Below are 25,164 nucleotides of genomic sequence, written 5' to 3' on the forward strand. Positions count from 1 at the left end.
CTGTGAACTTGAGGATTCATGGTTGGCAGTTAGCTGCCGGCAAAACGACTGTTTCTTTGTACCGAATTATGAAACAAACAAATACACACATATTCTCTGTACAATCTACCTTTTATAGAGTTATTTTACCAGTTTCGTAAATAGTGCATTCCTAGTCACGAACATTGGTAACGTCAACATACTGAGTAGCTTTGATATTTAAGTTATGTTTAATCCCTCAAGCTTAGAATCGATCTAACGAGTGCGTTGTCTGCTTATTATGAACGAAACATTTGCTTGAACTAATCAATGTACAAGATGTTTTTTCTCATTTTTTTGTCTAACCTGATTAATGAAAAATGAGGAATATATCCAGGAAAAAATGTATTAAACGATTTTAATACTTCTTACAGAAACTATTACATTTTTATTACAAATTGTACGTGTATTTTATAGGTCGACACAAAAGGTAATTTTACATATATGGTTCTGTGAACTATAAAATCACACTTTTACAATGTTGGTTGATATAAAATCAGTTTTACTTACATTGATGTGTAATTACATAATGCCACATTTCTATGCTGTATGTAGATCGGTACAGAAAATCGGTTTTACTTACATTGATGTGTGATCACAGAATACCACGGTTCTATGCTGTAGATCGGTACAGAAAATCGGTTTTACTTACATTGATATGTACTCCCAGAAGATCGTACTTCTGTCCAGGCGGTTTGTCGCTTGGTAAAAACCTATAAAATTCCACATTATTCTTGTACCACTTCACGGAGTACAGCTCATCTCCTTCCAAGTTATATCCACAATACATCCACACGGGGGCGCCACGGGCGACTCCTTCAGGAACATTTAACTCAATGAGCTTGAGACTGTGTGAACCTGAATGTGAAAGAAGTTTCATGTTATTGAATACTTAAGATCTTATTCAACGTTATTATTCAATCTTCTTCACGAAACGTTCAGTTCAGGGTTATGTTTCATGATTAAATGTCTTCATAAATGCATAATCGAAGATAGAATATCAGCAGTGAAGCACACAAAGACTCCAGGTTTTAATTAATCTATAACTCAGCTGTATTTTGTCTTTCAGGTCTTTGAAACATAATTAATCTATTGTAAAAGCATACAGTATGTTCACACATTGGTTGTCTAAGCATGGCAAACTTTCTTTTTTTTCTGTTTTATTCAAGATGTTGGCTCCTATTATCAGTAACAAAACCATAATCAATATTTTCATGATTATAATTTAAAATATTTTCAGCGCGGAATTATAGAACGTGATAAGAATATAGTCGATACGATTTTAAACAGAAGTTCCGATAGGCTTGAAGTTCATAGTCGATTAAATGGGGCAGACTTCGATGTTCAGAACCTCAGCTAGACCAAACAATAGTCCATTCTTACTTTAAAAGTGCAAGCGTCTCATTATAATTTTATAAAATGTAGTTCACTCATCTCATCATTCATGTCACTTTAGACACGTCAATTGGAATCAGTTAGCTAATTTTGATTAATTAGGAAAAGAAGGTGTTAAGTATAACGATTAACAATCTGATATATTTAGAGATGTGTTTATGCTTGAAATATAAGTTAATGTTCAAGTATGCAATAACATTTGTTAAACTTTGGATATCAATATGAGTACATTGTGTTTTACATGGGTACAGTGGAATCCAGGGTCTTATAATAAGCGACTCAGAAATATGGTTTACTTATACATTATATACATACTACTAAAAGCAACAAAATAGGCATACATAACTCATGTTGGCCATAGACATCTGTTTAATATCTGGTTATATTATAGGAGTGTTAACTGTTTAGTTAATCAGAGAGAATTGTGTACACCTATTTGTTACCTTGTTTGTGTAAGAGGTGTTAACTGTTATAGGTAATCGAAGAGTATGGTTATAATCATAAAGAGATAATAAGATTAAATTTAAAGTATATCTCAAACTTTCATTACTTGGTTCCCACAAAAGTTTGTATGTTAAAAGTATATACTAATAAAGTTGAGATAGTTTTTTTTTTAATGAGATTGAAAATATTTGTATTTTTCTTCTGTCAGAAAAATCAAAAGTGTATGTTTAGAAACATTCTAAGACAGTGTTTCACACTTCCTTATTTCTCCTATCTTATTATAACACAAAGTTTGCCCTCCCAGTGGCTCAGCGGTGTGTCTGCGGACTTACAACGCTAAAAACCAGGTTTCGATACCCGTGGTGGGCAGCGCACAGATAGCCCATTGTGTAGTTTTGTGATTAATTCAAAACAATAACAACAAAACAAAGTTTAAGATAAATGTATGGAATGTGTGAAAATACCGAAATTAATTATTTTTTATTCACTAGATTTGACCTAGAAGAAAGGCTTCTAAACTGTGAGCTGTAAGGAGTCAGGAATACTTGCGTAATTTTAAAACAGACAACGCTTTTGATTGCCAAAATATTTTCAATACTACTTTCTAACGCATGCCTGATTTATCAACACAAACAACTATGCAATAACATAGAACAGTGGTGCCGTGTAGCAATATTTGTTTTTGTTTGAAAATTGTCACAGTGTCATGAAGTGTTTTTCGTTTGAGGGAGTCGCAGAGCTATAAAGTTTTATTTTTGTTTGAGAGGATTCCAGTGTTATGTAGTGCTTTTTGTTTGAAGGGATAATATAACCATCATATTAGAGAACCACTGGTCTATAATAAACATTTTTATGTCTGAACATTTGACTAAGTAAGTTAGTTATAATCTTTAAAAACAAAATGACTTTACCTACAGATACACAATGGAGTCTCACTTGTTCACTATCCTGTACCGAACTGTAACAAACCTTTAGATACACATAAGATAGCCCTGATCGTCTTCTATGAACCATTCACTTACGTGCCTTCACAGAATGTTATAAACGGCAAATAAAGAGTTTCCTCAGGTTTCAACTCAAAAGCTTTAATAAACAACGAAACAACACAGAGTAAATCGAGATTATTAAATCAGCGTAATATATCAGTTTAAGAATAAACTTACAAGACGTACTAGAATCTCGAGATATTACATTTTAATAGAGTATAGGACAACACTATACTAAACACAAAAAATTAGGACGAACAAATATTGGCTATTTTCACTGGTTAATAATTGATACTGTTCCATTATTCCATTGTTTTATTGCATCTTTAGACATTTAAAATAACGTCATGATGTAAACAACAAAACAAAGGGTAGAAATAAGCACACTGCCGACACATCCTAGTTACAAGGAAACTATGAATTATAGCCTAGCAGAGAGTTTTCCAAAAACAAAACAAAAAACACGACATTGTAAAGGCAGGTGATTCTTCTTGGATAAGAAATGTAATTTGTCGGCGTGTAAGAATATTGGCTATGGTTCGATAAATAGAGTAGTGAAGAAGAAGTAAGTTATTATAGAATTTGTCGTTATTCATTTATCTTTGTAATTCAGAGAAATATGGTGGATTTCTTTCATGTCGTTTTTTCGTTTTTCTTTAGACGGTACTATGCTATCGTATGACACTATGAAATAGAACTCACTAAAGTGACATTGATACTACAAATTGACAGCTAAATAGGTATGGAAACTGACCACATGATACTGTTGTGTTCGGTTGTGGCTCATTTGTCGCGGAGTTTGGTTTTCGTCTGTTTCACAGTGTGGGTAAAGGTTGGCGAAAGCGAACCGGTATCGGACAGTGAGTGTGTAGCGAATTATTGTGTTGTTGCTTTTGAAGAGTCTGTGTCCGTCAACATTTAGGCAAATGATATATTTGTTAGTCGAAGGGAATACAATAAAGCAAACCCTACCACAGGAATATATATCATTACATAACATCCATCAAATTTTATATCATTATAAGACTGTTCCAGCAGCTTTCAAAAACTTATATATCATTTAATGTAGCTTGTATATCATTCTATTACCTCTAGCATATTGTATATTATTACACTTCTCCAATAGTCTGCACATAATTACGTTACGCTCAACAGTGTGTATATAATTACAATACTTCTAGTACCTAGTGTATCATTAGACCACCCCAGTAGTCTGTATATAATTACGTCACACTCAACAGTTTGTATATATTTACAATACTTCTAGTACCTAGTGTATCATTACACCACCCCAGTTGTCTGTAGATACTTACGTCACACTCAACAGTTTGTATATATTTACGATACCTCTAGTACCTAGTGTATCATTACATCACCCAAGTAGTCTGTAGATACTTACGTCACACTCAACAGTTTGTATATATTTACGTTACCTCTAGTACCTAGTGTACCATTACATCACCCAAGTAGTCTGTAGATAATTATGTCACACTTAACAGTTTGTATATAATTACGATACTTCTAGTACCTAGTGTATCATTACACCACCCCAGTTGTCTGTAGATACTTACGTCACACTCAACAGTTTTTATATAATTACGTTGCCTATAATACCTAGTCTGCCATTACACCACCCCAGTAGTTTGTATGCTATTACTATAGATAATTTCCTGTCGCTGCTATATCATTACATTACCCCATCAGTTGATATATCATTAAATTACCTTCAGCAACTAGCATATTATTACATCACTCCAACCAAACGGTACATCATTATATCGCCCCTAGCAGATAGTATATCTTTACAATCCCCCAACAGCTGGTACATTATTCCATCCTTTCAACAGATAGTACATCATTACGTCCCCCTCAGCACGTGATATTCCATTACATCATCTCCAGGGGCTGTTATGCTATTATATTACTCCCAACAGAAGGTATATAATTGCTTCATCCTTGTTCCCCGCTAGTACAGCGGTAAATCTGCGGATTTACAACGCTAAAATCAGGAGTTCGATTCCTCTTGGTGAACTCAGCAGATAGCCCGATGTGGCTTTGCTTTCAGAAAACAAATCCTTAGTAGTTGGTATATCATTACATAACCTCTAGCAGCTTGTGCCTTTCAATCATCATTGGATCATCGTATTTCTTTCTACATCTAAGACAGCTTTATTCATATTAGTTGCTTGTTGCCATAATACGGCTGTTGCAAATTGAATATACATTGCGTGGTATGGTAAATGATGGTCCAACCCAAACGAGTTTTGAAAAACAATTGTAAGTTGAGAAAGTCTGGTGCCTTTTGAACTTTACAAGAACTTTCGATTGTTTTTATTGTCGTTTGGTCACCAGCAGATGAAGAATACAGTTTCTTATCTAGCGACAGACGGTTATGCTTTCGATGGTTATTGTTGATTTACGCTGTTGAATAGCCAGTCAAATATATCATTGATGATAAGTATACTGTTACTGAAATAAAAAGGTTACTGAAAGGTCAATATTTTTTTCAGAGTTAAGGAGTTAAGGTTCTAATACGTTCACTTCTATAAATCAGATTATCTCAATAATAGAATATTTTACTTCGCCTGGAAAACAGCATTTAAAGATATATATTCAAAGAAAATTAATAACATTCCTTTTGTGTTGTTTAAATAGCTGTTACAGCAATCTGGGTTTGTTTCTTCAAAATGTGTCGCTGTGTTAACATAATAAAACTTTACTTGTCAAAAAGAGTGTCGATACAGGATATGACGCTTGTCTCCTTTGATATCGATTGTATCATTGGTGCATAGGATATAAATATAGCTTTTCACACATAACACTAGAAACAAGTCCGTTAAAAAAAATTTTATTTGCCATCGTTTTAGTAACAAAGATATCAAATATATGCATTAAGTGTGTTAAAGTTTGATGTAATGAAAAGTCAAACGAAATGTTTCAGTGTTCGAAAATAACGTATTTAATAATTAAGGAAAGAACATTTATTAATATTTAAAACATTTTTATCCAAAGCATCAACGCAAGGATGTTCTTGTTTATTATGAAAATCGGTTTAATACCTTTATATGGTTGGACTTAGTGTTACCTGTTGGTTTTTTTGTTGTGTTGTTTTTTACTAATGTGTTAAAATCAGGAACTCGATCCTGTTCACTGAGATGTTTTGTTTTGACAGAAGAAAAGGTTTCCTTAAGATAATCCGAGGTTAATGAACATATAAACAGTTAACCGTAACAAATATAAAATCAAATATAAGTGGCAATTAGGTCTGAATACGTGAAGGACAGGAATCAGTGATATCAGCTTATTTATTATCCGATTACTATTAAAATATTATCCACTGATATGAATTTAGTTGGAATGTCACTGTTTACTTTTAAAGCACCAATCTATTACACCAGTAACTTTTCGCAATCTTCACACAGTTATTGCTTCAACAATTAAATAGATTTACCCAATTATTTTATATTTATTTTATAAACATACACCATTATATAAATCATTCTATCAATGACAAAATATACCATAGTGATCTTTCAAAGTGCCTAAGACAGTTATGGCACTTAGTCATTGATTCGCACGTGCTTCTCGACAGCTTAAATTTGCTTTTATCTTGAAGCTTTCTTCTTGTTCAATCTATTTTTAAGAAAAAAAAACAGATTAATAGGCTTAATGTAGTCTTTGTTTTGTACCAAGTTTGATCGAATTCTGGGAACACCACAACTTATTAGAAAATCAAAGCAAACACTAACTTGAAGATGAGACAAAACCTTTTCGAGAAAATGTGTCGTACTCAGATGTTTATACTTCATAACAATATACGGATCCATTTTTTTTGCACTAACCCAAAAATAAGTTTATCTTTTCTCACTTGTCATATCACATCATCACGTATGACAAGCCCACTTCATGACATTGTCAGTTACATGTATATATTTGGGTAGTAGCATTGTTTTATTGAACTATGTATACATACTTACTAAATATACGTGTTTTTATTTAATTTTAATCAACTAGATGATACATTTGTAATATCTGTAAATTAATATTTACTAATCTCTAGTTCCGTTAACAAAAATAACGAATGTTAAGTTGACAAAGGTCACGATCAAACATTTCGTAAATTACCGTCTACAACATCTCAACATCAACGGCGCTTTCATGAGAAGTATGACCGAAGAAACTGGAGTCACAACGATCTTTTTCGACTACATCCATGTCAAGCTCTCCAATGCAATTATCTGCTGGACTTTTATGGTATATTTAGTCTGTTTAATATCCGAAATTCACGTAGAGTGGAGTAACATTTCCTAACTACAAGGGAAATTGCTTTGTTAGACAAGAGTGAGTAATTACGGAAATCAAGTTGAGCACTTGTGACTATGGAATAAGTAGTTCAACAGTTTAGGAGGTGAAACATTGTTCCTTTAAAGTGTAAATAATTTAAAGTACCTGCCATGTCATTATTATTGTTTGTTATCATCACATTGCTTTGAAAATTATAAAATAATCGATACCCGAAGCAACAAGTGTTAATTATACGTTTAGGTGACCTTCTAACTATGGGGCAGTTTCATACACCCCTTTATGTAACTTTTGTAAATTACATTTTAAACAAATAAAACTGTTTTCATATTCGTTATTTCTAGAAGGATCGACGTCCTTAATGTGAGTAGTTGACCGACACCAAAATTAATATATTTTGATTTACAGTTAATCACTCGTGTCGTTCTCGTCTTTCAATGTTGACTGCTACTAATAGCTAAATGGTAGCCGAAGTAACTTGTTTGTTTGTTTTTTGGAATTTCGCACAAAGCTACTCGAGGGCTATCTGTGCTAGCCGTCCCTAATTTAGCAGTGTAAGACTAGAGGGAAGGCAGCTAGTCATTACCACCCACCGCAAACTCTTGGGCTACTCTTTTACCAACGAATAGTGGGAGTGACTGTCACATTATAACGCCCCCACGGCTGGGAGGGCGAGTATGTTTGGCGCGACGGGGATGCGAACCCGCGACCCTCAGCTTACGAGTCGCACGCCTTAACGCGCTTGGCCATGCCAGGCCTAGCTGAAGTAACAAGCAATTTTTGGTTCAACATTTGAAACTTACATTAATGATTTAATTAATTTCTGAAACTAATTGTGACTAGACTGATTAGAGTATTTAATAACTGCTAATTTACAAAATAAAAAGTGTTATTCTAGGTGTACCAAAACCACTATTTTAATTTCTCAGATTAGATATTACTACCAATAGTAAATGTACTTTAGGTTAGGTATTACTACCCATATTAGATGTACTTCAGACTAGGCATTACTACAATACTAAATATACTTTAGATTAAATATTACTACCATATTAAATACACTTCTATCAATTCAATTAAACTTTCAAATAAACTTATCATGTACATTTCAAGTTTTGTATATGTGTATTCTTAAATGTTACGATATTTTATACTTATATTTTAAATCTAATTTTATAGTTTATTGCATTTTTAAATATATTTAATGTATGAATCTTTAAATAAATCATCGTATTAAATATATTTATTTGTATAGACAGGATCTGATATTTTAATTTTTACATATAGTTCCTCTATTTGGTACAAGTTTTACAAAAATTCCCCTTAAGTTTCCCTAAAAGAACCTACCTTATACACCAAATCGATTCTATTGAACCTATTGAAATTCTGGAATTATTTTCTCTGTATCTATCTTTTAACATTCAATCTGACATATGTAAATCACTGATAGCTATTTATTATTATGTTGTTAAATGAAATTCTTGAAACTTTTGTATCAATATAATAGATTGAGCTGCGAATCACAATAACCACAATATCTATACACATATATAATTGTGACTTTTTTTGATAAATCTAATAAACGATTATTGTAATCAGAGCTGTAGCTTATTCAAGAAAATTCTTAACGCACACCATTTACCTACTAATTTATAAAGTCTGCGGTATAGATGGAAAGGTTAAGTTGTTTTTTTCTTAGACTTTTCTCTGTAAAAATTGGTCATATAATTGATTTATTTTGCTATAATTTTTTAACTACTTGTTGTATTTCTTCCACCACCATGCATTGTTTAAACACCCAATATACTCACATTCTACAAATAATTTTTCTCGTTTCAAGTTTTTGCTCACGTAAACAAGTGGTCCTCGGTTGTGCCCTATATTTTCCATGTCAACAGAAAATATGTTTTTTTCAATATCATTGTTTTAGGTATTTTATTCACTTGCTAATATTGGGGAAGAAAGATAGTTTCAAAACTTACAAAGTTGTTTCTTATAAAATCGTAAAAAGTTAACACACTTCTCAAAATTCTGCACCAAACGTGTCTACATTCCCAAACTAACCACACAATATCGTTTAGCTCTACTATGTCACACGTAAACCATAATTAACACTAGCGTCATAACAGGATAAGTGACAAAGTTACATGAAATATTTTTATTAGGAATTCCATCTTATTCTGCAATACTTACTTCCAGGTCGTCGATTTCGTTGAATTGTTCTCAAGCCTGTGTATTTTGTACATCTCTCTTACTAGATGCAAATATTTCTCTAGCCGTTATTACCTCTTGGAAACGGTTAAAACTGTAATGATAAGTAATCGCCACAAGGTTTCATCACGAAGTACAAAGCAATCCTAAGAAAACCAAAAGATCAATTCTCTGATATTTCACAAATTTACTTTTATTTGTTTCAAGTACAGATAAAGCTGACGCTTCAGTATTACTTTGAAATCTCATCAATGCCATTTTTGGAACAAAATAATCCTAAAACTGAGGCTTAAAGACAAAATTTTAGCTCTAGCAGCTGGAATTCAAAACTTGTTTTGATGTGATAAAATCTCCAAATGGTAGTTATTTTGTTTTTATTAGAACACCGGTTAGATCAACGTTTTTTCTTTTTGAGAGTGTAACGTAATTTTGTAATGTGACGTTTCGAATTCATTCAACAGACACACTACATTCCAGTGTAGCATAATTTACAACTGTTCGTGCTATGGAAATAACAGCTTATAGAAATCCAGTTGGAAACGTATTCAGGCTTCAAAATAGATTAATTAGGGAATGACTTCGATAACAGTTCTTTTTTTTTTTTTTTTTCTAGTGCCCTTATTAGCTCAGCGGTAAATCTGTAAGCTTATAACGCTAAAGTTGGGGTGTGATACCCGTGGTGGGTACGTTACAGATAGGCTATTGTAATTCAGCATTTAACAACAAGATAAAAATAAAATCAATATAAAATTTATAAGCCCCTAGTGGCACAGCGGTATGTCTACGGACTATAAACGCGGTTTCGATACCCGTGGTAGGTAGAGTACACTTAGCCCAATGTGAAGTTTTGTGCTCAACTACAAACAATCAAACTTTTTATCGCCCATTGTGTAATTTTGTGTTTAACTACAAACAATCAAACTTTTTATCGCCCATTATGTAGTTTTGTTTCACTACAAACAATCAAACGTTTTATCGTAGGGACTATTACCAAAAATCTAGCCAAAACAGGCCGTGTTTAGCAATTTATTCAAACGTTTCCATGTAATGTTATATTATTCAGTTGCAAATGTTATCTGATTTATCTCCCGGCCTGACAACTCCGTTGCAAACTAATCTGACTAGTGATTGATCGTTTTATAATAAAGCCGTTACAATTTATACTTTCCACGGACAGATTTGACTTGTTTTTCTGTTTTCTTTTACAACCATAATTGTTAGAAAAATAGAAGTGCAGCAAAATGTGTTCAAATCCGAGTAAATTTGTTTTATCATTTTCTTTATATAGATCTCAAATGTGTCAAGAAACCTTGCACACATGGTGTACATAAGAAAAGATGTAAAAATGTGTTAAATAAGCGCTTTTTATTTGTTATTCGCTTTAAGTTTTGAGAATTTTTTCTTTTTAAATTTTCGAATCTTTCAGAAAAACCTATGACTAATATAAGTGTTACTTTCTGTGAAGCTGTATTTGTTGTTCGTGTCAATTGTTGTGAAAATTGTGTTTACTCTTTGGGTTATTTTTTGTGAAGCTGTATTTATTTGTATTGTCACTTTATACAAAGTTTGTATTCACTTTTTATTGTTACAATATGTAAAACTTGTGTTTTTGTTTTCGTTACTTCATGTAAAGCTCACGTTTGTTGCTATTGCTACTTGTTGTGAAGCTTGTGTGTTGTTATTGCTACTTGATGTAAAGCTTCTGTTTGTTGCTATTGCTACTTGATGTGAAACTTATGTGTTGTTATTGCTACTTGATGTAAAGCTTCTGTTTGTTGCTATTGCTACTTGATGTGATGCTGTTGTTTCCTGTTATCGCTAGTTGATATAAAGATTGTGTTTGTTGTTATCGCTTCTTGATGTGGAAATTGTATTTATTTATATTGTTATTTTATGCGAAGTTTGTGTTTAGTTTTTTGCTACATAAAGCTTGCTAGTCATGAATCTTGGCATATTGTTAAACCCTACTCAAGTGGTTTTATTCAAAGGACAACATTTGCAATTTCATAAGGCCACTCATACATGTCACTGTTTTCATTTCTCAGAGCGTTTATCCTTGATGTCAATTTGTTGTTGTGCCAAAGATTATATTTCAGGAACAAGTTTTAAGTTTAGCAACACACGATATTGAGGCGGTTTGGTTTTAGGCTACGACTTGTGCTTCTGTGTTTGTGAATCATGCATATAACACTTACATATGTGTTGTGACTTTAAAGTCCTGCATTTTAATTACAGTTTCCTTTTTCTCTCTGTACACTTACTTATACGTACACATATCTACGGTATATGAGGAATTGTGGGTAAGTTAAATATGTCCCAACGAATAAATGTCGAATTTCACACAATTATTCTCACAAAACATTTATTTATTCTACTTTTAATTTGTTTGTCGCGAAGCACAAACCTACAAAATAAAATATCTGTACTCTGCACACGTCAGTTATTGATTTTTTTTCGTTACAAACTCACTGACTTACCATTGAGCTACCGAGCACTTTCCTCCGGGTGAGTAGTGTGTAACTATATGTACAACCAGATACACACACAGTTTCCATACTTTGGTCGGTGTGAAGCAGAAAGAAGTAAAAGCCACTTTGTATCTTTGATAGCTGCTTTAGTTACAAGGTAAGTTTACATAATAAATATTGCTTTTTGATAGCTGCTTTAGTTACAAGGTAAGTTTACATAATAAATATTGCTTTTTGATAGCTGCTTTAGTTACAAGGTAAATTTACATAATAAATATTGCTTTTTGATAGCTGCTTTAGTTACAAGGTAACTTTACATAATAAATATTGCTTTTTCTAACTTTCAGGAAAGTTGCTTATACAATTTAAAGTTCAGAATCAGTAAATATAAAGAAACAATTCTTTAAAACTTCTTTGTATTGAACGGTTATGAACGATTGAAGTTTTAATGAATTGTTTACTTATATTTACTGATTCTGAACTTTAAAGTGTATTTTCTTGTAACCCCTCTTTCTCTTCCGGCTTTATACAAAACCAGGTGTGATTTTTATAACACCTGTTCGTTCAGACTCAGTAAGTACGTGGAAGTGAATAGTATTCTTCACATTGAGTATTAGTAAGTATAAGGAAGTTATTTCCCAATTCATCTTTACATTGCAAATTGGTAAGTATAAGGAAATGATTGCCCTATACACCTTTACATTGAAGATTAATAAACATGAGGAAGTGATTGCCCGATACATTTTTATATTGAAGATTGGTAAGTATAAGGAAGTGATTGCCCTATATATCTTTACATTAAAGATTTTATATGCATGAGGAAGCGATTGCTCTATATACTTTTACATTGAGTATTAGTAAGTATAAGGAAGTGATTGTCCTATACACCTGTTCGCTCAAGTTTAGAAAGTTCAAGGAAACGATTAACCTACAAACTTGTCCATTCAAGTTTAGTATATGTAGTGAAGTTATTCTCCTGTACAGGAGCCCCTGTCCACTTAAGCTTAGTAAAGTAGAAGACAGCGAATATTTTATAAATTTGTGAATTTCCATTTGCCATCCATGACAAGAATGTGGTATTTCGTCTCCGTCATTGTTGAGTAGGCGAAAGGAAATTATTATTCAATATATCGTATATCTGTCCGTCAAGGCTTAGCAGTTACAATAAAGTGGTCACCCACTTGACCTTTCAAGCTGAGCACGAATAAGGAAAGGAGTGACATTTTAAATATACAAAGCAAATGAAAATATTAATAATTTATACTTTGTAATAATAGTTAAATACTGTGTGAAATTTCACTTTTTTACCCATATTGTACACATTTATCATTCTCTTCACACATCTCTATATATAATTAGAGTGAAACATGAGAGGAAATGTATCTGTTCCTCACAAGACTAGTGTACTAATTAAAGTGTTTTATTAAATTTATTACATGGTTCCCATTTTTATATACTCGAGACCAAGGCATTTAGTGTAATTATTATCCACGCTAAATTTATTCAGGACGATATAACAGCATGTAAAGCACATTTTAATGAAAAGCAGGTCATTCATTAGCAGTGATTTTTACGAGAACAAAACGCCCTTTTTGGCGATCGACAACCAACCAGCTGAACGGCAAGATTAACTGGTTCGCGCGTGTGTGTCACGAGGAGCCCTCAAAACGTGCTCTAGTTTTAACGCTATCAAGTTGGAATTTTCATACACTTTAGTATGACACTGATGATTGTTCTTGGACAAAGAAAACAAAAAACAACCACTATCACTAGAAGTGGTAACATTGTGATTTAAAACATTATCGTGTTAACAGCACTAAATCTAGAACTTTAGCTAATTGTTCATTTAACAAATTACACTACCAAAAATATTCATGTGCAATATGCATCACCAATATGCACTAGAAATGACGGTATTAATATTTTAAAATATTATTTATAATTCTTTTAATATATCTTCTGGGAGACATGGTAGACTCTAGTGTTAAAAATTTTAAATCGATTAATACAGGCCCGACATGGACAGGTGGTTAAGGCATTCGACTCGTAATCTGAGAGTCGCGGGTTCGAATCCTCTTCACACCAAACATACACGCGCTTTCAGCAGTGGGGGCGTCATAATGTTACGGTCAATCCAACTTTTCAATGGTAAAAGAGTAGCCCTAGAGTTGGCGGTGGGTGATGATGACTAGCTGCCTTCCCTCTAGCCTTGCACTGCTAAATTAGGGACCACTAGCGCAGATAGCCCTCGAGTAGCTTTGCGCGAAATTCAAAACAAACCAAACCGATTAATATAAATAAAATGTTTATAAACATTATAAACTGCATTAACGTGACTTTTTAATTTTAAATTAAATCTCAGAGTCCTGTACTCTTAATGAGATTTTTACCTCGTGCATAACTATCGTGCGGGAAGATTGAAGGCTTACAACGCTGATAATAATTGGGGCTCGATAACAGCAATAATATGTTCTTAAGTGCTTTTCTACCACAGTGTCAAATACTAAATATACGATTTTAAATACATGCGGGTGTGCGAAACAAACATAACGCTAATTTTAATCGTTTAACAGTTGAAATATTGCACCAGAACTGGTGATAAGGATACTTGGTTTACGGGATCGAAACCAGTTTCCAAGTATGAGCAACCTTTCAGCTGTGGGAACGTATACTGTTAAAGTCAATCCCGCTATTCGTTGATAAAAAATAGCCCAAGATTTTGCGATAGTCTATAACTTCACAATTAGAGATTGCTATCCAGGTGGACCTGGTGTTGTTTTCCTCAAAAATTAAACAAAATTGCTACACTCTCGTGAGGTTGAATATTTAATCGTAGAAATTGCGCGAAAGTTCAAACAAATTTAATTATGAAAGAAAATGTCAAGCGAGAGTGAAACCATTCATAGAGCACGAGTCCATCTAAACTGCAAATGTTTATTTTCTGATTGTGTTATAATCTTATCTCATACTGTATGAAACAGCAAATAATGAGAGGCGTTTCTCTACAGGTAAGTCACACGAGCGTTCCACATATTACTAGGTACAACGTAAACACAATTCAAGTTGGGAAAATGTACACCGTTGAACTACCAAAACTGTGATTCTATTTTTAAAAATTCGCTGATATCATTTTAAATTACTTCCGAGGTTGATCAGCGGTAAGCCTACGGACATGAAACGCTGAAATTAGGGGGTCTCAGTTGTGGACAGATTGCAAATAGCTCATTGTAGAGCTTTTCAACAAGATACTAACGATATTTTACACTTTAAACTTTGGGGTTACACTTTCTGTTTGATTGTTTGTCTAGAGTGTTACGAAGTTATACCACGTTACAACAACAGAAGTACCATAAGTCCTATCAACTAAAACTATTTTGTAAGCTATTCTTCTGTGCTAATATAAAACACAGTGATTATAAAGTTATTGCTGGTTATTGTGTTATTATAGCATACTAATTATGTAACGTGATTTTTTTGCCAACTTAGGCATTATTTTCCGTTAGACTCAATGTTTTGTAAACGACTGATCAAATAGCCATTCAACTAAAAACTTTATATGTTATATAACTCAGCCAACCTATACAGTTTTGATATTAAATAAAATATGTCTTCAGCAGTTAAATATTACAACCGAAGTTAACTAAAGTGCTTTGAAACACAATTCTTATTGGAATCCCATAATGGATTTATAAAGAGTGAACGTCATTATAAAAGCTGTTATGGTCTTATTCTGAGATCAATTATCTATTTGACCTTTCAGCAATATTTATTTTTTCAACAACACTTTATTCATTCAAAACTAACTTAAACAAGCTACTTTAGCTACAAAGGGAAATTATGTATCGCCAGCAGTTAGATTTTATACCGACACCAGAGGTCACTAGAGGTAATAAAAGCACAATCAAAGCAGAATAAGAAAATACATTTGAATATGAATGAGTTGAGATATTACAGAGGTAATAAAGACTTGAAATATAGATTATCATCGATATAAAACATATATGGAAGTTACACTAGAAGGGCAAAAAACAATAACAGTATTAAAGACTAGCCGCTTTATCCGGTGTTGCCCGGGTTTTCGCAAACGTACAAACAAAAACATGAGATTTTCCCATTCCGTATTTCGATGGGTAAAAAATATTTTGAGAATTTATGAGAAACAAGCCAACCTTAGATTTTTAATTTGAAAATAAACTACAAACCTGTTTTGAATCGGAGCTTCGTTATGAACGATGTTTTTCCTGGCAAAGATAAATAGGCCCTCACGGAGAATATTTAGATTATCTTATATACATATCAGTAACCGTTATGGCGAACAGAATAGGCTTAGCTCTATTACTCCTATTTCCATCATTCTTTCTCAAATATTAAAATTTAATACTTAAATATGTATGTAATATTATTTTAAATTTGCTTTCATGTAAATTTAAGAAATTTTCATGAATGTGATATTGTATTCATATTGTGATGTAGATGTACGACATATACCACAAACAAAATGCAATATTGTACTTTATAATGTATTAAATGAAAGAAAAGCTATCGAATCACCGATAGAAAGAGTAGAATAAAATACATTCGCTAATTTGACTTTAATGTGAGTCTTACTTTTTCACGTAGTCTATTTTATGGTGAACAGCATTTTTTATTTTATAGACTAGCCTGCTGTTTGCTTTTTACACACGATATTTTAATTCTGCATACATTTATTTAGTAGATGTATAGTTGATGATATATAACTAAATAGGTCTATAATCGTATATTCTAGATTAAATGTTAACAGAGACTCACCAAAAAATATCAGGTGAGCGTCAAATTTATTCATGTAGTGTATATATTAACGATAAAATCACGAATTCGACTAGCAGACGATAAATGTGTGTATCAAGAAAAGTTGTCGTTTTGCACACTTTCATCTGATTGACCTGCGCGGCGAATGTGACGGAGAAACAAGGAAGCAAGCAAGAAAAGTTGTCGTTTTGCACACTTTCATCTGATTGACCTGCGCGGCGAATGTGACGGAGAAACAAGGAAGCAAGCAAGCAAACAAACAGAGAGCTTTGAGTTTTATATACAGACGTCATATAATTGTATTTATTCATTATAACAGTTATTTTAGTTTTAATATCTCAAGTGACAAGAGTGTAAGAATAGCATCTCCTTATCTCTGATGATATATTAATACAAGTATTCAGACAACGCGGCGTTGCACTTAAAGTAAAAAGAAAAACTAGACTACAAACTGCATTTATGCATATATACTCTTCAAAAAAAGAAACGCAAAAGGCAAAATTTGAGACATATTGTTAACAAGTTTATTCCGGGTAGTTCTGTATGACATGTGTGAAACTTTGCACATTCACTGCTGAACATTCAAAGTCTGCAAAGGCGAAGTCCACGCTCACTAGTTGAAGTTTAACGTCAATAACGAGTATGCCCCCCCGTGAGCATCAATAACTGTTTGGCATCTCCTGCCCATGGAAGCGATGAGATGACGAATCACATCCTGTGGAATGGCTGTCCACTCAGCCTGCAAAGCTGCTGCAAGCTAAGGTAGAGTCTGCGGTTGAGGTTGTCGCAGACGTCGGTCCAACTCGTCCCAAAGATGTTCGATGGGGTTTAAATCTAGTGATCTTGAGGGCCAGGGAAGAACGTTGATGTTGTGGTGTCTCAAGAAGACAGTGGTGAATCGGGCTGTGTGAGGACGGGCGTTGTCATGTTGAAAAACGTCATCGACGTTCATCAAGATGGATTGCACATGGGGCCTAAGAATCTCGTCGACGGTTGCGTACGGTCTGATCGGAAATCCTACGCAGCTCTGGTATGGTTGAGGCAGTAGACGTCGCAGTGGTGGTCCTATCCCGAAGGTGACGAAACCGAATGTAGCGATCTTGTGCGGGCGTGGTCACACGAGGTCTGCCAGATCGTAGACGGTCACAAGTTGATCCATGTTGTTGGTGACGATTCCATAGCCTTGTGATGGTGCTTAGGTGAACATTCACAGCTCTGGCAACATCTGATCGAGATTCGCCTGCTTTTAAGCGACAAATGGCGTTGTTGCGTTGTGCTTCAGTCAGTCTTGGCGTAACTATATTGCGTGTCGGTGGCTTAACACTGAGCTATGGAAACCGAGAACCCGTCACTGTTATAGGGATTTTGCACATGTTACACTTGCAGAACATGCAGATCTCTCAAAAAATGTATTGGACACGCATGCGTTTTGGCGAAAAATCCGATGTTTTCCTCCGTTTTCAAAGTGCACAACTTTTATTGTCATTTTGGTCTGACAATCAGTGCCTTAACACGTATAAAATCACATACTCTTAGCTTGTAACGTTATTACATATATTTCTCTTTAAAATAAAAAAAATATCCCTTTTGCGTTTCTTTTTTTGAAGAGTATATATCCATATAAACAGTTTGTCTATTTATATATATCATATTATTGGAAGTACTGGTACAGTATTTTCTGAGGGGAAGGATGTCACTATTCGCCATTAGGGCTTCGTTTTAATACAGAAAAGGGTATAAGTCCCATTTTCAGCAATACCTGTGTTTATCCTTGATGTTAATTAAAGCTTTGACTTTAGTATGAATACATACTACTAAATGTACAGGTATATCAAGTAGAATTGGCTGCCACTGTTACAAAGCAATAAAAATAACTTCGTTCTGAGCAAGCATCAGAACAATATTATTCTTTCTACCCATCTTATTCTTGTGGTTAAAACGATAACGCAAGAAAGTACTCCACAGGTTCCTGTCAAGCTCAGATTCGTCTATTCAGACAACGGGAAGAGAGGTCATCATTTTGCACAGTGGTTCTTTCATTGTTCTTCTCCTCAGTTTCGATGCTCACGACATATTGCAGTCTGTCTCTAAAATACAGGATAGCCAATGGTCTTTCATTTCTTCAACACACAATACTCATTGGACTTGATTTTATAGAAATGCTTAAATTCTGGAACACTCATAACATCAGTTCTACATCTAACTACTATTCCTCGTTGAGTAATTTGTAAGTTGTTTTTCACGTGATATTTTCGTTATAAACTGGTTGGTTGTAGCATCGGTAAACCTTCATAAACTCTATGCAATCTATTGATGACAAATGTATTACTAATAAGGAACGTGTTAGTCCAATACTATTGGTTATATAATGTAATATCCACCTGGTGGTGATGACCCCTCAACTACAGAATGCCTAACATCCTCTACTCTAAGCTACTTGTAACGAAAAATGAAAGGACTAACTTTGATAGTAAAATTTTAAACGACTTTCAAATACCAATGGACCCTAAACGCTATTCTACACATAATCATTACGTGTGGTATTTAAATATGGTAACGTTTTGTGCAGACATATTATACATATACATACGAGAAGATTGTGAACGATTTTAGGGTTTGTTTGTTTTTGAATTTCGCACAAAGCTACTCCAGGGCTATCTGCGCTAGCCGTTCCTAATTTAGCAGTGTAAGACTAGAGGGAAGGCAGCTAGTCATCATCACCCACCGCTAACTCTTGGGCTACTCTTTTACCAACGAATAGTGGGATTGACCGTCATTTATAACGCCCCCACGGCTGAAAGGAGGAGCATGTTTGGTGCGACCGGGATTCGAACCTGCGACCCTCAGATTACGAGTCGAACGCTTTAACCCACCTGATCATGCCGGACCTGGATTTTAGGGTAAGAAAAGGATGAAATGGAGATATGTGTAAGGTTTAAAACTTTCTCACAATTTTGTGCGGATATTCAGCAACTAAGCTTAAGCTATGTTTATATAAAAGATTAGACGTAAAAGTTCATAGTGAAAATGTATAAGCAAATTGTTTTCATAATTACAATGATGGGTCAGACATTAAATATTTTGAATTGTGTTGATTGCTTAACATACAATTGTACAATGGGCTAAATGCTCTTTCCTTCGCAGGAATCGAACCCCTAAGTTAAGTTTGTAAGTTCGTAAACGTACTTCTGATATGTCGGAGAACAACATGAAAGATAAAGGTTTGCTGTAAAAGTTTTACAATATTTTATCGAGCCATTGATTTCCTAATAGTCCTAGTCTTACCTGTAATATTGTTAAAACTGTTTTGTACTTCAACTGTGTTTTGATTTAAGAACCATTTATCGTCATTGGTGTGTATCAACTCTAGAAATTAAGAGATATTACTGCAACTCTCTCTCCATGGAAGGGTATAGAAGAATTATATCAGAGCTGTCAGTGGATTTATCGTGCACAGCGGTTTGCAGTCTTAGTAACAAACAGATCCGTGTCAAGAAATGAAAGTTTTTCTTTGATGTGTTCAGGAAAATCTTAAGTGCTTCATGAAAGCTCGATACGTAGGTGGCAAAAACATTAAATTTTGCTTTAGCGCAGGCCATTGTGCTAAACACACATAAACCGATAAACCGAAACTGTACGATAGGAAACAGACTTCCATGTTATGTTGTTCAATAAGATCCACAAATTGCTAGCGAGAGAAGTTTTTATTTTTTGGCTCAAGTGGTTTGTATAGTTTGTTTGTAAATATTTCCTCTGGAGTCTGTGATGAAACTAAAGATTTCACTATCAAAATATTACGTTTTCATTTCTAACGAAAACAAAAACAACACTTGTGGAAATTTCAATATTGTGTTTTACCCCAATTTAATGATAATGTTAACATCTGAAGATCTTATGCGAATTTAAAAGTAAATAGGTCCTTTGAAGAAAGTATCACAGAGCATGTGATGTGGATAAAACGAGCCGGTGTTTAAAAGAGTTCCTGAGCATATGGTAGCATTTGGAATGGCAATAAACACTTTTATGTTGTAAACAACAACGTTTAATAATAGTAAAGGAACGAAACATGGAAGGAAAAGTCTCTAAATGGAATGTCATCAACCTCGTTACGATCAGTGATTTGACGTGGACTTTCTAATCACACTGAGAATCATCATAACGTGATATTCACGTGTGACTTGATACAGTCCAATTTTAGTCCTTTGTTTTCTGTCAAAGATCCCAGGACAAATGTATGATGTTTTGACCATCAACTTACAATAAGTATTCTGTTATAAAGTTTTGACTATAAACCTACTGTAAGTATTCTGTTATTGCAGTGTTGTTTTTCATATCTGCATTAATTTATATCTCTTTCATAATATCGATGACCGACTTGTATCGTCTTTTCGATACTCTAACGTCTTCTAAAGTTTTAGTTTGCAATTTTTTTACAAATACGAGTGGTTTAGACGTGATCTTTTCTTTTTTAACGGTGTTGTACTTCTCTTGAAAGAGCACATTTCAACTGTTTATACCTTTGAAACAGTTTTATTTAATCACTCATCCTACTAAAACATAGTAAATTAGTTTAAGCTTATTCTGTGTTTGTCCACAAGGTGCAATATGTTCTTGAACCATTGATAGAAATGTACATACGATAACATTTCACGTGTATCAATATACAAGTCTAATAACAAAATACATTTGTAGAACAATATATACTCAAAAAATATATGAAAGTTTTATTAAAATGCTAAGATGTATCAGCAGATATCCGTGAAGACGCAGCTCAGTATACAAGTAAATTACACACATCCTACTAAATACGCTTATTGTTTTGAAATATCTGTCTAGGGCCAGAGATGAAAAAAGACTGAACTGCCTCAACTAAGTTAATGCCTTTCATTAATCTAGTTTTAGATTTGGTTAAATGTGCTTCATTGTCTCTTCCCCCCCATCAGTTAAAAAAACTAGAGCTGGACTTGAACTTTACATTATCTAACCCTCTTTGATACTCTAAAACATGACATTACTCTATAGAAATTATCATTCTCCGAGCATGAGAGAAAAATGCGGTTACATCAACTTAAGAAAGGTTTGTTCTCGAAGACGTAAAGAGAAGTAAATATGTGTAACTATGTATTTGAAGATGGTCGATTTTTGCAAGATGCTGTATTATAAAGACGAGGGGTAACTACAATCACAATTGCTAATTTCTAGCCATTGAGAAACGTTGTCTCTTTGGGAATCAGTGCCCTATGCTAGAGAAACGTTGTTTCTTTGAGAATTAGTGCCCTTCAAGAAACAGATCTATAAAAGTACATCAGCCCAAATTGCTTTATGACAATCAGTGATTGCATCAATCTTTGTATTCAGTAACAACAGTGATATTTAACATTAGAGCAGAAAGGACTATCAGGATGTAATAGGATCGCTTACTGTAGAAATAAAACAAGTAGTTATTAGTGGCCACAGGCACACTGAAGGCGACAGATGCATTGAGGAGAGTAATTTATGGGCGTTAATATAGAGTTGGTGACAATACAAGCATAAAGTGGCAAACAATTTCCATCCCATTTAATGTAGCCCAGCGGCATAAATTGAGTAAGAGTAATTACTAGCAAATTATAAGATGTGGTGTAATTCTGTTGAGAATCGTTCTTTTCATTACGTTTTTTACCGGCCTTTCCGTCTTGGTGTGAAATTTTCTTTGTATTATAACATATTTAATGAAGACGCCATGTTGAACATATCAAGCCCAGGAGAACAAATAACAATTTAAACAGCAATTACAATTAGAACTATATTATGAACGGGTGCTTTGTGCAGGCTCCTCGTAATTTGTCTATCCAATGCTTAGAATTTTATTGTTTACATCTTACCAATTTGGGCAACAGGTTCCTAAACTATCAATACAAATACATTTTTCATGTGTTTTTGTTACTCAAAAATCACCATGGGTTTGGAACTTTCAATCATAAAGTATAAACTACATAGAGCATATACAAATATAACCTTCACTTGATCAAAAAACAATATATATCATTATTATTATGTGCCTAAAAAAAGATTAAATCTTCTTGACGTTTTTCTTAAATATTTTGTTTTGAACCATCAACAAAACGTAGGCGAGTGGATATTATAGAACAAACCAAAGAAAAAAACACAGGTGGGAAGTATAAGTAAGTTTAAAAAAGGCGTAAAAAATAAAGACTTCAGTCAATTCAGTAAATAGTGTGTGGAAATATATAAAGTAAGATTTGGAGTAAGAAGGTAACAATATAAACAATGATTTTAGTTAAGACGCGAAATTTGTGTTTATAGAAAGACGACAATAGTACAGAGTGTGTTTATTGTAAGACAGTAGAAATATACACAGTAACTTTGTTGTTTATAGTAACATAATAAAAGTGTAGATACTTTTGTTTTAAAAGATGGAAAAAGTATAAACAAGTATGGTTTTATGTTTATATAAAGATGAGAGAGATGTGGACAGTAATGTGTTAGAGAAAGATTATGGAGATTTAGGCAGTGACTTCGTCTTTACAAAAAGATGAAGAGATTAGACAATAATGACAAAAGATATGTAAATGGAACCTTTATGTTTAAAAAAGATAATAGAAAATTAAGCAATAACTTTGTGCATTTACAGAAACATTATGCAGAAACAGTACTTATGTAAGGCAATTTTTCTATCAAACAATTAATAGAAACATCAACCGATTTCAGTTTTACGTAAAAAAATAAAATGGTCAATTGCTGAGTATATAAGAAAATGGTAAACATTTTCACGTTATTTTGTTTAAAAAAGATAAATGCCGTGTAGAAAGAAAACGTATATCTAGAAAGAGATAGATATTCAAAATATTGGTCTTTTGGAAAGATAATAAAAGTTATCACGCCATTTTGTGTTTTCTTACAGAAATAAAGCAGGAATATAGACACTATTTCTGTGTGTTTATGATAGGTGAAAGAGGTGTTGAGAGCATCGTAACCACTAAGTATAGAAAGTAACTAAGGATCTATAAGGAAATAGTAACAGAAGAAATGGCTACTTTCTATTTATAAAAAAACTGGCTAAGTATAAACGTTAACTGTGTATTTATAAAAAGATAGTAACAGTTAAGATACCCACTTTGTAAGTATATAGAAAAATAGCTAAAGTATAGACAGTAACTGTAAATATACATTAAGTTACTAACAGTAAAGACATCTACTTTCACTTTATAGAGAAAAAATAATTAAACATTAAAACATAAAGAGTAACCTTGTATTTATGTGTGTGTGTGTGTTTTCTTATAGTAAATCTACATCGGGTTATCTGCTGAGCTTGCCAAGGGGAATCGAACGTCTGATTTTAGCGTCGTATATGCGTATAATTACCGAGGTACCAGCGGGGTACACCTTGTTTCTATAGGAAGATAGAAATAGTAAAGATGATCCCATTCCATTCACAAAGAAACAGCTAGAGTATAAACAGCAACTACATAACTATAGCAAGATTCAGATAGTACAGAGAATGAGTAACTTTGTGTTTATACAAAACATAGATAGTATACTTATATTTACAGGAAGATAGAGTAAAGACAGTAGTTTTGTATCTATAGAAATAGATTATAAAACATAACAGAAACCTTGTATTTATAGAAAGATATAAAAAAGTATAAATATTAACTATGTAATTATATCAAGGTGGTAACAAATATACTGTTGTTGTGAACATGCTTTGTATCTACATCAAGAAAAATCTCTACATAGGTCCACCTTTTCTTTCTTTGATTAACTTGTGTTCAAGGTTACTGGTGAGGAGTGGAATATTTCGAAACTATTATAACCCAATAACACATGTTAATCAAAGTGTAGACTGAATTAGACCTTTTTGAATTTAGATTTCAAAATTAAATAACTTCAACATAATATAATATTTTGGAATAACATGAGACCTATTGGTTCATCTCGGCTCTTCCATCTTCTAAACTAAGTTAACATAATTAAGAAAATAAATAAAGAATCTAAAAGCCAGCCCTTATAATTTATATCCTGATCAATCTTTTTTTCCTAAATTCACTAATATTTACTGCCTTCACAACATCTGATGGCAAACCATTCCAAAGTTCAATCATCCTCTTAGAAAAAAATAAAACTGTCTTAGCTGAAGATGACTTCTACCCAACCATAATTTATATGTGTCCCCCAGTTCTACTTTGTTTACTATTAAATATGAAAAAACGATTGTCCATCTACACTATCAGTTCTCTTTACAATCTTAACCATCTCAATAAGATCCACCCTAACTCTTTTTTTAATTTCTAAAAGAAAAAATCTTTAAGATTTCAACCTCTCATCGTATATCAACTCACCGATCCCAGAAACCATTATAGTAACCCGTCTCTAAACAATTTCTAACAATTTAATGTCTTTCCTAAGGTAAGTAGCCCGAGACTGAACAAAATATTCCAAATGTGGCCTAACCAGGAATCTGTACAATGAAATTATAACCTGTTTATACTTATATTCAGTATTTCTGTAGATGCAACCAAAAATCATACTTTCCCTACCAGAAGCAA

At 33.3% G+C, this 25,164-nt stretch overlaps 1 protein-coding gene across 1 annotated transcript in view; it reads right to left on the reverse strand.

Moving 5' to 3' along the window:
- Positions 1-25,164, reverse strand: part of LOC143232339 (nephrin-like) — a 137,669-nt gene that overhangs the window by 34,850 nt on the left and 77,655 nt on the right. Inside the window, exon 2 of the mRNA XM_076467644.1 lies at positions 671-876. Coding sequence (XP_076323759.1) covers positions 671-876 — 206 coding nt within the window. The remainder of the gene's footprint in view (positions 1-670; positions 877-25,164) is intronic.

This window comes from Tachypleus tridentatus, chromosome 11, assembly GCF_004210375.1.
Source record: "Tachypleus tridentatus isolate NWPU-2018 chromosome 11, ASM421037v1, whole genome shotgun sequence".
Taxonomy (NCBI): Eukaryota; Metazoa; Arthropoda; class Merostomata; order Xiphosura; family Limulidae; genus Tachypleus; species Tachypleus tridentatus.